The sequence below is a fragment of the Elephas maximus genome, chromosome 1 (genome assembly GCF_024166365.1).
Source record: "Elephas maximus indicus isolate mEleMax1 chromosome 1, mEleMax1 primary haplotype, whole genome shotgun sequence".
In the NCBI taxonomy this organism is placed as follows: Eukaryota; Metazoa; Chordata; class Mammalia; order Proboscidea; family Elephantidae; genus Elephas; species Elephas maximus.
Window position 1 is genome coordinate 191,241,449 of NC_064819.1, and position 17,241 is coordinate 191,258,689.

At 39.4% G+C, this 17,241-nt stretch overlaps 1 protein-coding gene across 3 annotated transcripts in view; it reads left to right on the forward strand.

Moving 5' to 3' along the window:
* The window catches only part of NKAIN2 (sodium/potassium transporting ATPase interacting 2), a 1,431,299-nt gene that overhangs the window by 168,253 nt on the left and 1,245,805 nt on the right, over positions 1 to 17,241 (forward strand). The window contains exons 4-5 of one of the 3 annotated variants that reach the window (XR_007519188.1): positions 332 to 540; positions 11,092 to 11,145. Coding sequence is in view for 1 of the 3 variants with exons in the window: in XM_049900233.1 (XP_049756190.1) it covers positions 13,505 to 13,558 (54 nt within the window). In the remaining 2 variants the exon portion in view is untranslated. Of the gene's footprint in view, positions 1 to 331; positions 541 to 11,091; positions 12,837 to 13,481; positions 13,559 to 17,241 lie in introns of those variants that run through there. The other 2 variants (XR_007519189.1, XM_049900233.1) reach the window with 2 other exon arrangements.

The following is a 17,241-nucleotide window of genomic DNA, read 5'->3' on the forward strand; positions in this document are numbered from 1 at the left end:
AGCTTGAAGACCTCAAAATTCCTGCTGAAATCCACCAAGGCCCTAGTTATTCTATTTGACCAAGGAGATTGCCGCCAGCTCATGAAAGGAATTCTAGGGAAAAAAAAATGGCCTGTTTAAGAGCAGAAAACTAGCTTTTGGTGTCCTAGACTCCAGGAATGGCTTTGTTGTTGAAAGTCAAAAGGATTAAAGCGGTCATTTAGTTAAGAAAAGAGTATACACCAACTATCTCAGTTAAAAAAAAAAAAAATTCCTGGAGTTATAGAAAAAGTACTGAGTGGTGTTTATGGTGGTCCCCCTAAGAAAGGCTGGTCATTTTTCTGGATCCTAGGTTGGGCCCTGAAGCAGCAGAAGCATAAATGATGCAGTGACTCAAGAGGAGGCTCAGATCCATGGACTGGAACCCCAGCCTCTGTTGGCAGCACGAAATCCACCTGAAAGGAATCTGGATGCTTTTGTGGGTTCAGAAAACATCACTAGCAAGTCTCCAAGTCCACAATGTGGTAGACTTTGGTTTGAATCTGAGCTTCTCCATGAACTGTGAGTAATATTATGAATACTTTTTATGGGATATGTGACTATTTTTAAAAAATTGTAGTGCAGTGTGGTTAGTATGACTGCAAGTACGGGGATGAATATCAGGCTAATGAAGGATAGCTACTCAGGAGGAATAGTTATTACAAGTTTTAGCCCTGGTGGTGCAGTACTTAAATGCTCAGCGGCTAACCGAAATGTTGGCGGTTCGAACTCACCAGTGGCTCCACAGAAGGAAGAACCTGGAGATCTGCCCGTGTCAAGATTACAGCCTAGGAAACTCTATGGGGAAGTTTTACTCTGTCTTATAGTGTTGCTGAGTTGGGATCTACTCAACAGCACACAACATAAAGGTAAAATAAAAAAGGTTTTCTGGCCTCTGACATTTTATGTAAGTTTGCATATGAGGGTAAAGAGAACTGAACCTATTATAGGCTGAAATTAGAATGTAAGGGTAAAAAATGTGTAAGAAAGAAAAGTGGTAATTCAAAGCAATTGAAGGGAGGTCTTTGCTATTCTACAATTAACTTTATAATGCTCAATAATACTATGCAAAAGATTACTTGCTGAGGCCTTGGAACTTTTTATATTATTTCATTTAATTTCCCCAGCAATCATGTGGTGCACATACTATGTTATTGTTCTCGTATTATAGATGAAGCCACGCAGAGTTAGAAGTTAAATGAGATACCTAAATTCACATAGTTAAGAAAAGGCAAAAGGGCATGTTGAATCAGGGCCAAATGTCTCCAAAGCCCAGGTCCCAGATACTGTAGTAGACTGGTAGTAGACTGGCAGTTGCACTGTATCCTATAGGCTGTGTGCTAGAATCAGAGAGAGCTGGACTTCGGGCCCCACTTTGACTCTTTTAACTTCTTAATCTTCCACTTAATCTCTTTGTGCCTCAGTTTCCTTGCCTGTAAAGTGGTGATTCTGCTGAATATCTATATATTTCAGATGTCATTTTTCAAAATGAGTGAGAATATATGTAAAGTAATTATCTCAGTGCTTGGACTATGAAAAACACTCAATAAGTAATACAAAAAAAAGAAAAAACAAATCCATTGTAGTTGAGCTGATTCCAACTCATAGCAACCGTACAGGGCAAAGTAGAACTGCTCCACAGGGTTTCTGAGGCAAAAGTCCTTACAGAAGCAGACTGTCATATCTTTCTCCCATGGAGCAGCTGATGGGTTCAAATTACTGACCTTTTTGTGAGCAACCAAGTGCTTGACAGCTGCGCCACCAGGGCTTCTCTAATATGCAATAGCAAAAAAAAAAAAAAAAAGTGAAAATCAAATGATTGGACGTTAGATTACAACAAGGGAGCATATTGTTTATAGGAACTCTAGCAAACTTTTACTTAAAATGGCACTCTAATTTTGTCTTAAAAATCTGGATTTTTAGATGTCATTTTTTGTTTTAAATAGTTCTTTATTTTCAATGTTATGTTTTACTTAATGTGTAACCATATTATCACCCTCAGAACATGCATAAAACTGGAACCTACCATAACCTCAGTGATGCTGGGTCCTTCTGCTTTCATTGGGGGCAGATGTTGTGTTTTGTTTGACTCTACAATAGGCCATTAAGCAGTAAAGGATGGAGTAAGGCGTAGTGATGGGACAAAGGATGTGCTCTGCTTTCTGTAGGAGAAAATAAGATTCAAAGTTCATGACCACAAAACATCTACATATTAATACAAATTATGTCAAAGTATATGTTTTTAGTATTTGAATTTTGCACTTAAAGTATATATGAAATATTCAAAAGAGTTAATATTTTTGAACAGCATAGACAAAAGTATAGGTAGCTTTGAAAACACTTTGTAACCTGCTGATAGCTGTATCTTCCTAACTGTATATCACAACCATCACTCAGTTTTACCAAACATGAATAGCATTCAACTTCACTAAATTTTTGTAAGTAATATAGTATGATTTTTTCTTTTTATTTTTTTATTATTTTTTAAATTGTGGGTTAGATGAAAGTTTATAGAGCAAATTAGTTTCTTGTTAAAAAATTAATACACAAATTGTTTTGTGACATTGGTTGTTAACCCCACAATATGTCAGCAGTCTCCCCTTCTCGATCTCAGCTTCCCTATTTCCATTCCTTTTAGTTTTCTTGTCCCTCCCTGCCTTCTCGTCTTTGTTTTTGGGCTGGTGTTGTCCATTTAGTCTCAAATACGTGGTTGAATTCTGTGTGTTATTGTTGGTTTCATGGGCCTGTCTCGTCTGCCTGGAGCCCTGGTGGCACAATAGTTAAGTGTTCCTTTGGCTGCTAACCAGAAAGTTGTCAGTTCAAATCATCAGCCGCTTCTTGGAAACCCTATGGGGGGCAGTTCCACTCTGGCCTATAGGGTCACTATGAGTTGGAATTGACTCGACTGCAATGGGGTTTTAATCTTGGGCTGAACGTGAACTTTAGGAGTAACTTCAGTACTGAGTTAAAGGGCCACTCTTGGGGTTTCTCTGTTCTCAGTCAGTCTGGCAAATCTGGGTTTTTTTTTTTTTTTTTGTAAGATTGATTTTGTTCTACATTTTTCTCCAGCTCTGTCTGGAACTCTCTATCGTGATCTCTGTCAAAGTAGTCGGTGGTGGTAGCCAGGCACCATCCAGTTGTTCTGGACTCAGTCTGGTGGAGGCTATGGTAGTTGTGGTCCGTTAGTCCTTTGGACTAATCTCTCCGTTGTGTTTTTGGTTATCTTCATTCTTCTTTGCTCCTGATAGGGTGGGACCAGTAGCTATATCTTAGGTGGCCACTCACAAGCTCTTAAGACCCCAGACACTACTCACCAAATTAGGATTAGAACATTTTCTTTACAAACTATGTTATATCAATTGAGCTAGATGCCTTCCAACATAAACCCATTGTCATTGAGTGGGTTCTGACTCATGGTGACCCTACAGGACAGAGGAGTTTTCTTGTACCTGAACATCCAAGGCATTTTACAGCTTCCCCCTCTAGCAAAGTAAAAGGATGAAATTCTTATCAAAATTACTTTTCACTTAGTTAAAAGAAAGTTTTTCAGAAGAAATACCCACTTTTAAGTCTCTTTTACAGAGATCACTTCTTAGTTAAAAAAATTTCAAGTATAAGACAATACAATTTTGTCACCATTCAAAATGTGAAAACTGTAATTAACATAAGACATTTCACAAAAGTATGTGACAAGATAAATGTCACTTGGGCAATCAAATCTTGAAATCCTGTAGGGTAGAAAAAAAAGCACTTGGCACTCAATCTTTGTAGGAACCATGAAATTTCTGTAATAATTTTGTATTACTGTAACCCTGCTAGAAAGAATACAAACAATTCTAAGAACTATAAACTTGCAATAACTATTTTATTATGTCTTAAATTAAGAATACAAATATTTCCCTTGCTTTTCTTTTTTCCCTGTATATAATAAATAAAAAAAAAAGTTTTTTTTTTACTTTTTTATAATAAATACATACTTGGGTGCATTATTTTAAATCAGCACTCTTTAGTCTGAATTTGAGACCTAATTATACATTACAATTTAAATAGGCATATTTAATTCCTCACCATCCCCAAGTCATATTTTAATGTGAATATATTAAAAACATTTACATGTGTACATATATTCACATGTCTTAATACTTTTAAACTTAAGGCGTTATAAAGTTATCAAGAAACAGAAAGCAGCTCCTATGTTTTATAGAGGAATGAATCTCATGATTTTTTTGGATCTAACTATGGCGACACACATGTGACTACAACAAGTGATAAGAGAAAGATATCTTCTATTTTTAGACTTCACATATTAAAAAGTTTGCCAAGTGATGTGTAAAACATTAATCATATGCATTTACTTTGGCAAAAGTTGAAAAAAATGGATTTATTTAATACTTTAAATTAAGACAATGCTATAGAAGAATTCTGATCAAAAGGGAGGAAATGCAGAACAGAATTTAAAATTCTAATGGACTCCAGACTTTCTGGGGCCATGAAGGGTAGATGAACCCCTGAAACTATTGCCCTGGGATAGTCTTTAAACCTTCAACCAAAAATATCCCCTGAAGTCTTCTTAAAATAAAGCAATACCTTAGCTAAACTAGTAAAAAAGTGTCTCCCTTGAGCATTATACTCTTTTAAAAACTATGTGGAATCACACTGACTATAGCTACTTGAAAGATCAGATGGAAAACTTAGGGGGCAGTGAGTTTATGTTAATGGGGAGCAGCTTTGGCTGTTGTAACATTTTTGAAACATCTCCCCAAATTCTTCCCTTTCTGCCTGTTGTTTTTCTTCTTGCACACCATCCTTCATTATTGTTCCTTCTTGTAAGAAAGAAGACATCTTTGAGAGGAAGGTCCTGGCCAAGCAGGGAGAACAGAGGCAAACTCACCACTTCCAGCCACTGGAAGGATAGTGGGAGATATGTAACAGACAGAAGTAGAAGTAGTAGACAAAGAGAAAAGTGTTTCATGATGCCTTCCCTCCCTCCTCTGGTTGGGGATGAAATCCTTGAATAGTAGGTGTAGATACAGGAAATGCTTTTTGCCATATTTCCCACCCAATACCCTCATCATGAAACAGCAGTATTAGAATAAAATTTGCAAGATGGTGTCTTTGGACAGAGTAAAGACCTGGGTATAATTCCTCAGAGTCCCCTGGGTTCCTGAGTTACGTAGACAGTGTTTAGAAATTCCTTGTGGCTCCAAGGAGGAATCCTGAGTCAAGCCAACAGAGTTGGTTTAAAACTAACAATGATAATGTTGAAACACATGGAAAGTTTGTTATTGGGCTGAACAGTATCATGACTAATAAGAATTTTATTGTGATTTGAAGTTAGTAGTTATATAATTTTGCCAAAAAGGCATAAATGAAGACAAAATACTTTAGGAAGTGTGGATCATTGGCCTTGATGCCTGCCCAAGACCATTATCAGGAAGTATCATAGGAGCACCCATATTTATCACAACATGCCTGGGGAAATCACTGTTCTATACTTGAGCTTACAGCAACAAAAGATGAGCTCAAAATGGAAGACTCCCTTACCGGTCTCCAAATTTAATAATGGACAATTCAAAATCATTTTCATCAAAGAATATATCCCTTCTCCCTCAGAAAGGAAACCAAACGTTCAATTAGAGTAACATTTAAATTACTGATCAACTCTAAAAAAGACACAACTGTATTTGGGGATTTATTTTTCTTCTCTTCAGAAGCTCAAAACATACCATCGTGTAAGGATTTTGAATTAATCCTATTACAAGTAAGTACACTACATCTACCTTACTAACATATCTTTGTCATTTTTTTATGTTCTATTAGATTGGTATTTATTAGGGTTGTAGAAGGGTAGACTGAGAAAAGCACAACAAATGTATAAATTGTACACTACATTATCTGGAAAGACACTTCCAAGTGTAATAAATTTTAATTACACAGGAAAGAAACTGTAGAGTGTATGTTACTGTTGTCTCACCAAAAACTAATCATTTGTTTAGCCTCATTCTGTTGAATGGTTTAAACACTGTATACTTCACCTCATAATTGTAGCATATGAATCCCAACTTCTAACTTGCTCTTGAGTAGATGAGGTCATTTGAACAATCTGAACAATTTATTGCCTCTACTTGCTTTATGGCACTGGGTTTTCAGTACTTGCTTTATCCACGTTATTTAAAACCCAAAGTAAAATTATTTTTAACCAATTTTTTAAAAAATCTGGTTAATTCAGAGCAACTATTTTCTTTATATGTAATTAGCTGTTTCTCCAAGAAATTAGCATAAAGTTAATTTTTTTAATTGTAACACAATAGAATTAATGTCTAAATTTTAATTTTTACTTACTTTAATATTCAAAGAACAAGAAGTTTCTTTTAAGAATGAATCACTGGTCAAAGCAGAGGCTTTTAAACATGACCTACAAATTCTTTGACATTTTTCCTATTAGTGGGTGGTGGTCTAGGTTTTTTTCTCTTCAAACTAGGCAGGCTATGACTGCCTGTAACTAACAGAATGTGGCAGAAGTGAGGTGTGTGTGACATCTGGGCCTGGATCAGAAAAGACAATGTAACATCCACCTTATTTGCTTAAACCTCATGATTGGAGCCCTTGGTTGCCATGTAAGAAGTCTAAGTACTCCAAAGCAGCCATGCTGTGAGGAAGCCAAGCCACAAGGAGAGGGCACATGTAGGCACTTTGGTTGGCAGTTCTGGTCTTCAAGCACTTACAGTCCGGGTGCCAGACATGTGAGTGAATGAATCTTCAGGTGATTCTGGTCCCCACCCTTTGAGCCTTTCTGGTTGAGGACCCAAACAATGTGGAGCACAGATAAGTTTTCCCTGTTGTGTTCTTTAAGAATTCCTGATGCACAGAATCCATGAGTATAATAAAATCATTATTTTATGCCATTAAGTTTGGGGCAGTTTAGTACATAGCAATAGTAATTAGAACACCAGGCTCATCTCTATATTTCTCAATATTTCATGTCAAAAAATAGACAAGAATAAACATTAGATGAAAATAAAAATAAAATGTAGCCTTTCTAATTTCTGACAAACGCTTTCATTTTTAAAATTGCATGTCTTTCTATTAGATAATTTACATATAATAATATGCTAAAACTAAGGTTTTACATTTATAAAATAATTGTGTTAGAATGCCTTAGAATATCCCATAATAAATATGACTATAAAATATTAAAAATAATCACTTTAATCTATAATGATCACCATCAAGTAGGTCCTGTATATTCATGACACTTTACTTGATAAAGGAAAGTTATATAATTTACAAATTAAAATAATTTAATTTGGAAGGATATAATACAAAAGATACTTAATACAAAAACATGAACTAGTTAGGCATTGATCATTAACTATAGTTTTGTTCCTGATGGCATAATCTGTCTTCTTGGCTTATCAACATCTCCTCAGTGTTTTCTTTGAAGGTGAGTAGTTTGGTCAAACAGATACACGGATTTTTATTGCTACAGTTGTATATTATAGAAACTGTCATTGGATAATATTTTCAAGAAATGGAATTGAAATTTCAAGAGGAATCATCACAGAAAGGTGAGAGTCAATATGATATATTTATAGGCCACAGTTGTAAATGTATGTTTAATAAATACTTGTATAAAAGAAATGGAAAATGGAAAAGTTGTTTTAAAAATTGATTGTATCCATTACTGATAAAGACAAGGGAAAATGGCAAGCACATTCCCTATAGATATAAATTGATAGAACCTTCTTAGAGAAAATTTGCTAATATTTATCAAAAGCCTGATAATTTCACACAAATATAAGAAAATAATCATACATAGGTAAAAACATAGCTACAGGTATATTTTTTATAAAATTTATAATATTGAAACATTTTTTTCTATTGCTGTTACAGCAAATTACTATAAATTCAATGGCTTAAAATAACACATTTATTTTCTTCTGGTTCTGTAGGTCTGAATCCAACATAGGTCTCACTGGACTAAAACCAAGGGGTAGGCAGGATTGTGTTCCTTCTGGAGGCTTTAGGGGATAATCAATTTCGTTGCCTTTTCTAGCTTCTAGTAGCTGCCCACATTCCTTGGCCACAGGCCCCTTCCTCCATCTACTAATCCAGCAATGGTGGGTTGAGTCCTTCTCATGCTGTAGCTCTCTGACCCGTCTTCTACCCTCATATCTCAGTCTTTCTGACTCAGTCAGGGAAGGTTTTTCATTTTTAAGGACTCATTTGATTAGACTGGGCCCACCTGGAAAATCTAGTCTACTCTGCCCATCTCAAGGTCAGATCTATACCTTTAATCACATCTGCAAAGACTTTTTTTAATATTCTATTACATATTCACAGCTTCCAGGGTTTGTTGTTGTTGTTGTCAGGTGCCGTCAAGTTGGTTCCAACTCATAGCAACCCTAGGTACAACAGAACGAAACACTGCCCAGTCCTGTGCCATGCCCACAATCATTGTTATGCTTGAGCCCATTGTTGAAGCCACTGTGTCAATCCATCGCATTGAGGGTCTTCCTCTTTTTCGTTGGCCCTGTACTTTACCAAGCATGATGCCCTTCTCCAGGGACTGATCTCTCCTGACAACATGTCCAAAGTATGGGTTTAGGGTGTGAATATATTTGGGGGGAGGACATTATTCTGCATACCACACAACGTATATGTCTAAGAAAATTATATCAATTAAATAATTGAGATACTTGCATACATTGGACTATTATATAATCATTAAAGCAATCATTAAAGCTATGCTGTATGTAATACAATGGTGATTCACAATTTAAAGTGTTAAATACATAGTACGCATGGCTGTACAAGCTACATACATTAATTCATTAGTCCTCCCCACAACCGTATGATAAAGGTGCTTTAATATTCTCCCCATTTTATAGAAAATTAAGGGACAGATATTTTAGTAATTTGCCCAAGATTACATAGTAATTGGCAGAGCTTGGAGTATGAATCTAGGCTGTCTGGCTGCAGATTCCACATGCTTAAAGTTCATCACTTGGACGTATGTTCTTGATCTATTGTTATATGAAAAAAATCAAGTTGAAATATGTTTTGTATGCTATAGTCCCATTTTTGTAGAAAAAAAGGTTTTATAAAAATGACAGGGAGATTATCATTGAGTGGGAGACATCATTCTTTTTATTTTCAGATAACATGTTATTTCCTAATAATTACTTTTCAAACAAGAAAAAAAATCAGTTTATATGAAATAGTCAATGAATTAAATTTGTTGGTTTTGAGATTATAAACATAATGGTTTTCTTTATGTTTTTAAAGACAATGAGTGGAAACCAAGGGAAATGTAAAGTTATATTGCTCATTGGTGTTACAACAACAGGCTTGAGTTTTTCCTCTAGTTGAAGTGATTGTGAGTATGGAGCAGATTGTGACTCACCTTAAGTGGTGACTCATTTTAGTGATGGCTTACTTTAGTGGCTGTGTATCTATTGCATTCCATGAGTTGTTCTCTGAGACCAGTAATAGGTGTGAAACAATTTTGAAAGGTACTTTAAAGCAGGACACCAAAGTAAGCCAGATGGAGGTTTGGAATATGTAACACGTTTTTTTTTCCCATAGAAACAAGGTAATAATAATTATGCCACTAGACAACAAAAAACCCTTAAGACCCTGCATAGCTGAATAGTATATAACCCCATTTCTAAACAAAGTAAGTTTCTCTCTCACCTTCCTGAACTTCTGTGGGAGACTTGGGATTCACTTTGGTCTCTCCCACTATGGAACTCAGATCCAGGGATAACAGAAAATGGAGGAAGGGCCCAGCCATCTTAAGGAATGGAACTGCACCCCTAACTAGAGCACCTGTTCATAAATAAGGCATTGCCTGTACCACATTTCTGAAGGGTGTGATGTAAATTTCACTTAGAGATAGCAAATATGAGTGATCACTCTTCTAAATGAAAAAAAAAAAAAAAGATCAAGTAATTGGCTAAGTCTGAGTAGATCCTTAGAGCAGATAATTGAAGCAGCATTTAATCCTTTCCTCTAGTATATTTTTAAATCACCATTCTTGTATGGAATTCCAAAAGAATACCTAGATAGTATAACACAGTCATCTGGAAAGCATATTTTGGTGTCACGAAGAGTTGCTTTCAAACTCTAATTCTACCACTGAGAACAGGTGCACCTATGACCAAGATACTTGATTTCTCTAAACCTTAGTTTCTATCTTTCAAATGGGCACCGTACCAATTCGCAGGTGTCCTGTGAGCAATGAATGGCATGGTTTAGGTGCAGTGCATAAGGTAGTGGCTGCATACCTGTAAATGCTCAACACTGAACATGTCTCTGCTTCACTCTGTTGAGAATACTACGTCAAGGATGTCAGATTAGGAATAAAAAAAACTTTGGAAATTGCTTTAGGTTGGGTTTCTCAAGAAGCAGACTCAGACAAAAGAATTTGCTTGAAGTGGTTGATTTTGAAGGTGATCCCAGAAAGTGCTAGCCACAAAGTGGGGAGACGAGGCAAGGAAAAGGAAGGAAGCTAATCCAGGGTGAATGAACGAGAGGGTTATCACTGTGGATTATTAGTGCTCAATCCATGTGGGGATCCTGATGGTGTAGACAAGAGGATGTTTAGATTCCTTATCTGTTACTAGAGGAAGCCGGAGTATTTATGCACCAACCCCCATTGGTTACTAGGTGAGGATTGTTCCAGGCAGAAAGATGGGCAAGTTGTGAAATATGAGTACCCAGGGACTGTGGGTGGAGCCCTGAGAGGCAGCTAGGCAGCACCATACTTTTACCTACTGGTCTAAAGGCCACTCTGGCTGCTTCTGGTCGCAGGGAAATCATGACAAGACTATGGATGGATCCACCAAAATGCACTATTGCTTTTATGAAGAAAAGGTGACAGAATAATCTTGGCAGTAGCCTTTTCACCATTAACTCACCGATTTTTTTTTTGTTTGGTAATGCAAAATACCTACATCTCCAGCAGCTGCCGGGCAGCTGTGTGTGCAAAGACCAAATAATAACAAAAACTAAGAGAAACATTTGTGACTAGATTTCCTTTGTTTATCATCACTTTCTCTACTATCACAGGCTTCCGTTTCACCGAGGGTGTGGACATCCATTGCCTGCTAGACACTGCAGTAGGTAAGAGCACATATTTGGCTTTTCTAATTTCATTGAACATTGAAAGGTACTTTTCAGAAGGAAAGCCAGCTGAAAAATAGGGTGATTAGGCATTGTCATAATATTAATTAAATACCTGTGTTCAATAAATTTAACAAATCAAATTCCTTTCCAGCTCTCTAGGACTGACGAATCATTTTGGAAAATTCAATCCCAGGCTTCTGGAGAATGGGGTTCCTATGCCGTACTCAGTTTCTTTAGTCCTAATATTTATTCAAAGGAAGCAGTCATTTGGGGTCCTTATTTGATGTTCCTAGTATAATATTATCTTACACAAAAATGTCATTTTCTCCGTAGGATCAAATCCCATTTGCTACGGAAAGTTCTGGCTTAATGGTTTCATCAATCTTAATCTCTTAAGAAGTTGTGGAAAAGGCTTGTTATTTATCTCCCCCGTGTTGTTAGCTGTAGTCTAACTCAGTCGACTCACGGCGACCCGTGTGTGCAGCCTAGAACTGCATTCCATAGGGTTTTCAAGGCTGTGACCTTTCAAAAGCAGATTACTAGGCCTTACTTCCGGGGTGTCTCTGGGTGGGTCTCAACCGCCAATCTTTCAGTTATCAGTCCAGTGCTAAACCATTTGCGCCACCTGGAACTCCTATTTAGCGTTCTAAACTGTTCTTTTTCATCAACTGCAACCCACGCCCTGGGAGTTGATATGCCCCCACTTCATTCCAATGATTTAGATCTCCAGTCCATCTCAACACAGCATGTTCACTTCATGGGAAATTAGTCTGGAAGGCTTTCACTAGTCGCCTGGGATGTAAAGGAAACTTAATCCTTGGGTCCCAAACACCCAGACCCCAAGGGCCACTAGCTCTATCAGTTCGCTGTGCCGTTCAGCTTTCCACCCGCAGGTGGCAGCAGCGGGCTCCGAAGCCTGTCTCCGCAGTAACCAGCAGGCTGCAAAGATGCTAGCAGGCGCTGCCCGCAGAGCCAGGAGTACACACCACCGAGAATTCACACCCAGTCGGGACAGTCCGAGAAGCTGAAGTATTGAGTGCTAAAATCGCCTCTGATCTTTCAAAATTTTTAGTGAAAACCAACAAGTTTGAATGAAAACAACTCCTTGCGTCCCTACTCCCTCCGCTTAATTCTCTCACCAACTCCTGCAGCAACCCAGTCCCTCTCCCCCAGCAAGAACTGCCCCGTAATTCTCCACGCTTTGGTCCTAGAAGACCCTTGGGAGTCGGGCGAGTGCCAGGCCGGGTGCCGGGCGGCAGGCACTGCGTCGACAGCCGCGTCGCTCTTCTCGCTTCCTCCGGCCCCTCGCCGATCCGGCTTCCCACCGGTCGGGAGGTGTCCGTTGCACCCCTATATCATCACCCCACCTCCCTTCCCCTACCCCCCTCTTCGTCCATTCACAACACAGAGACACAGGCGCGCAAGGTTCGCGCGTAGTGCTCTGGGCTCCGCTGCCCGGGCAGGACCAAACCAGCGGAGCGGCCACGGCTTTGCTGCCTGGGCTCCTCGTCCCACGAGCCCCAGGCGCGCACCGCCACGACCGCCGCAGCGCGCACTACCGCGCCACTCCTTCCCGCCTAGACACCGCAGCCAGCAGCCGCGTCGGTGGCAGCCAAGACCAAGCTTGGAGAAGTTGACGCCTCAAGAGGGGGCGGAGGGGAGCAAGCTGAAGGATTTGTTGGAGGAGGAGGATTAACACATCTGGGCGAGGGGAGGGGCAGCGCCGCTGCAGGGACACGGCGCGGACCAGGGATCACTGCGAGCCGCAGCCGCCGCCGCCCGGGACGCAGAGCCCGGACGCCCCCGCCCGGCCCGCGCCCAGCCCCGCCCGCTGGGCCCCGCAGCGCCGGGCGCAGAAGAGCCGCGGGCGGTGCAGGGAGGCGGGCAGCGCCCCGCGCGCGCTTCTGCCGCCCCCGGAGCCGGCGCGCGGAGAGCGCGGGGCGAGCGCGCGTCGGCCGGCGGCCGCGCTGGGGGGCGTGGGGCAAATCGGCGTGTGGAGCCGCGGGGGCGAAACTTCGCGGCCAGATGCCCGAGGGCGCGGCGGCGCTGCGAGGCTGCCACTGCTGCTCCTGCGGGCCCCGGGCGCGTCTCCACGGGCGGCGCTGCCCGCGGCGCGGCGTGTGCACCGAACGAGTGAAGGTATGTGTGGCGGGTGCGGCTGGAGCTGCCGCCGCCGCCGCCGCCGCACCAGCAGGTCCTAATGCCTGTCACTTCCCAGGACGCTGGCAGCGGCAGCCCGGAGCCCCCGAGCCCTCGGCAGGTTTGCCTGTCCTTCCCCGCGATCTGATTGGATAAAGTGGGGGCTCGACGGTGGCCGACGTGGGACAGTCTGGCTGTGGCAGGGGTCTCGGAAACCATGGGTTATTGCAGTGGCAGGTGCACGCTTATCTTTATCTGTGGCATGCAACTGGTAAGTGACACTTGGGTCCTCTTTTTCTGTAATGTGCCTTTGAGACAGTGGGTAGGGGAGTGCAGTAAAGGGTCTGCCATTGATTAGAGTGGAAGAAAAAAGAGAAAAGGTGACAGATATTGCCTGTATTTAAAACGATTTCTTGGAGACTCACTGTGGGGTACATGAGAGGTGAGCCTTCTGTCTCCACCTATTTCTGTGCCTCCGAAGACAGTTTGGCAGGTGCGGGTTAAACTTGTCTTTAATTTTTTTAAGCAAACCAAGATGTAGCTCTTGTTCCATTATGCTTTGCATTTCTATTAATGTAACAACGTGGTTGTCAAATACAATTAATTTACTATACAGGTGCTAAAACAGAAATATGAAAATTTTCACTTTTCTCCCTGTACTCATTTTTGCAGTATCTTTTTGTTTCTTCATTGGCATGTGTTATATTTTTAGGAATATATTGTCGTATATATTGTTTTATAAAAATATATTGTCTTATATTTAACGCTTTAACAAACCTCTATGTACGGCAGTAGTTATCTTTACAGTGGTCTCATCTGCAAGCCACATTGAGTTTTAAAAGTATGTAGATCCAAGAGAAATACTTAAATGAACTGAGCAACACCATCACTGAACTGCCAACCTTTAAATCGCAGTTATTTCCAATAACTTCAAGGGGAAAATATTCAATCTCATATCATGTATATGATTGTTCCTGAAATATACAAGGTTGCTTGATCCCAAAGGATGGAGTATTTTATGTACTTTTTGAGGAATGTTGTACAGTTGCAAAGAAGCAAGGAGCTGATAATGGTCACGTCTCTGAATTTCAATTTCCTAAGTGTGATGGAAAGAGGGGCTGAGGAGAGAGTTCAGGGGTGAGAAATATACTACCTTAAGTGGTTAATTTGAGGTAGGAGGTACTTGCTCATTCCTGTTGTCAAATAGCTTTCCTTGGAAAGTATATATTACTCTGAACAGCTGAATTTCCAACAATTGTTTCATATGGGCTGAAAGGACTACTAAACAGAAGGAGATTTCTGATATCCCAACGAGTAAAGTGTTCAGAAAAGCAGGGACTTGCTACTGGCATTGGCAGCAGAATTCCTTAACTGTTCTTTGTAGTTTATCAGTTGTCATAAAGCCCATGCGTGTTTGTTGTTATTGTTGCTTCCTGTTTAGCTGAAGCAGCGCTTTTTGTGGTACATTGTCTCAGTATGTTTTTATTTCCCAGGAAAGTTTTCTGATGGCATGTTTTGATGTAGCAATTACTTATGCACTTGATGGGAAGAGAAAGAATATGGAACTATAAATATAATTTTAATGATGTAATATTTTCACAGCGATGTGTAAAACAGCTTCTTTTTCTGTACTACAGATTTTTTTAAGTTTTAAAATAAAGGATTTTTACTCTAACCGATAAAGCTAACCAGAAGAGTGAGGGAGTTTACTTTGTCAAACCATTCATTAGGCCAAGTATGCCCAATTGTGTAAATAATTTTAAAACATTCTTATATTCGCATATGCTTCAGAAAAGAATGCATTTACTAAGTCACTGATAAGAGCATGACATTATGGGGATGAGTGGGTAGGTAAGAGCATTCATGCAGATTTTTTTTTTAAAAATGTGATTTAGCTTTTAATCATTTAATGTAGCAGGGCTTTATTATGGCAAATATATGCGTTAGATCTATATGACATTACCTGTGGTGAATACAAACTCCTCAAGAACTTAAACAATTTTAGAAAAACATACCTATATGAATGGGAAAAGTTAAATGTACAAAGTAACATGATAAAGGAAAAGGTTTATATTTCTCTGTGTGTGTGTACACCATGTGGGCACGTCCATGCGTGCATGCAGTGGTGTATTGGAGAGGTGCTACGTAACTCATGAAACAGAAATTCTGAATCACAGCTCAGTTCTCTAACAAATTAGAGGTAGCTGTACCCTAGGAGTACTCAATCGAAGCAAGTACATGTTTGAATCCCAAGGATTTTATATTCTATAGGAATCATAGGATTTTTTTTTTCCCATTCAGACTTCATGTGCCACGAGGGTAATATAATTAGCAGCCATGTTAATGCAGATGCAGAACAAAAAACAAAGGGCCGAGAAAATTCAGTTGGCTTGATAGAGTGAGATGATCACACCTTGAAGGACTTCAGAGATTCCTGGTTTCTCTTGCTTTTTGAAAATATAGTATTTAATTTTAAATTTCTTTGGCAAATTAATAGTTGTAGAACACTGCACTAAAAAAAGGGGGTGGGTATGTATGTCTTCCTTTGTGCTTGCTAGATTTTCTTAAAAAACTTTTTGTACCTTTAAGCTGTTGTGACTAAAGGTTGTTTTACAAATAAAACACATTTTCAGAATAAGTACGGCTCATGTGTACCATTGATTGACACAAAAGTTCACCCAGTTTTGTTTACTTCTGAAGTGTTTAACGTGTGTTGTAAAATTTGGGCGTGGTATTTTTGTAGCTGTACAGAAAAATCTTAGATGTACTTAATTGAAGCCACAGATAGCCTAGTGTACCACTTTATTAGGTTTCTGAAAACAATCTCAAATTCTGTAAGTACAGTAGTTATATTTTAATTAAACTTAAAAAGAATATTTACATCTACATTCACTTGCAGCTATTGGAAACCCTGGTAGTGTAGTGGTTAAGTGCTACGGCTGCTAACCTAAAGGGTTGGCAGTTCGAATCTGCCAGGCACTCCTTGGAAATTCTATGGGGCAGTTCTACTCTGTCCTGTAGGGTTGCTGTGAGTCGGAATTGACTTGACGGCACTGGGTTTGGTTTTTGGTTTTGAATCTGAGGAGAGGGTGAGGTAGCCTTTGGTATCGTGTAGATGAGGACCTCACACATCAGGTTATTATCAGAGCAGACACAATGCTTTGATTATTTAACAAATGAAGGACAGAGACAAATGTTCCTGAGACATTTACCTGTCAGAATTCTACATCTTTGCTTTTAGTCATGTTAAATGTGCCTTTAATGTAATGTTCGGCAGACTAAAGGTATGGATAGTGTATATTACTTAAAAAAATCAGTTTGTAACACACAACTTCAGGAATCCATACCTTAAGATTCAGCAGAAACTTTGGTTTTATGAAAAAGTGTCTGTACCTGTATATCATAAATTAATTCTTTGAGCTGTATGGTTAGACCAACTCTAGATTTTAGGGTGATGCCTGAGAAAAGGGGTGTGATCTCTGGAAACAGATTTACTACATGCCAGAATCCAGAGTTTAAGCTTATAACCTCCAGAAAGTAATTTTCTTTTTTTCTCATTGGTGTCCTTAATGCTCAGAAACTGAAGATTTCCGATAGTAACGAGAGTCATCATTGCTTTTGCGGTGGTGGATACAGGGCAGAAACCATTTAACTTCTTGTTTCCAACTCTCAGCAGCTCGTGAAGGAGTTTTAGCTGCCTTTTCCCCCCTTATGGTTGGTGGAATCAAAAAGTACTGTATATCAATCGTGAAAAAAATTACTCAGGTATTTCTCAGGGAAAAAAATCACTTCGTTATAACATGGAAGTACATAATTTATTTTAGATTGAAAAGACAGCTTTGTTTTCCAGTTAGGCAAACTCAAAATCACCCACATTTTTTTTCATCAGACCTTTGTATGGTAGTAATTAACAAGGTATACGTGTGATAAGCTATTAAAAGAAAGTATAGATTT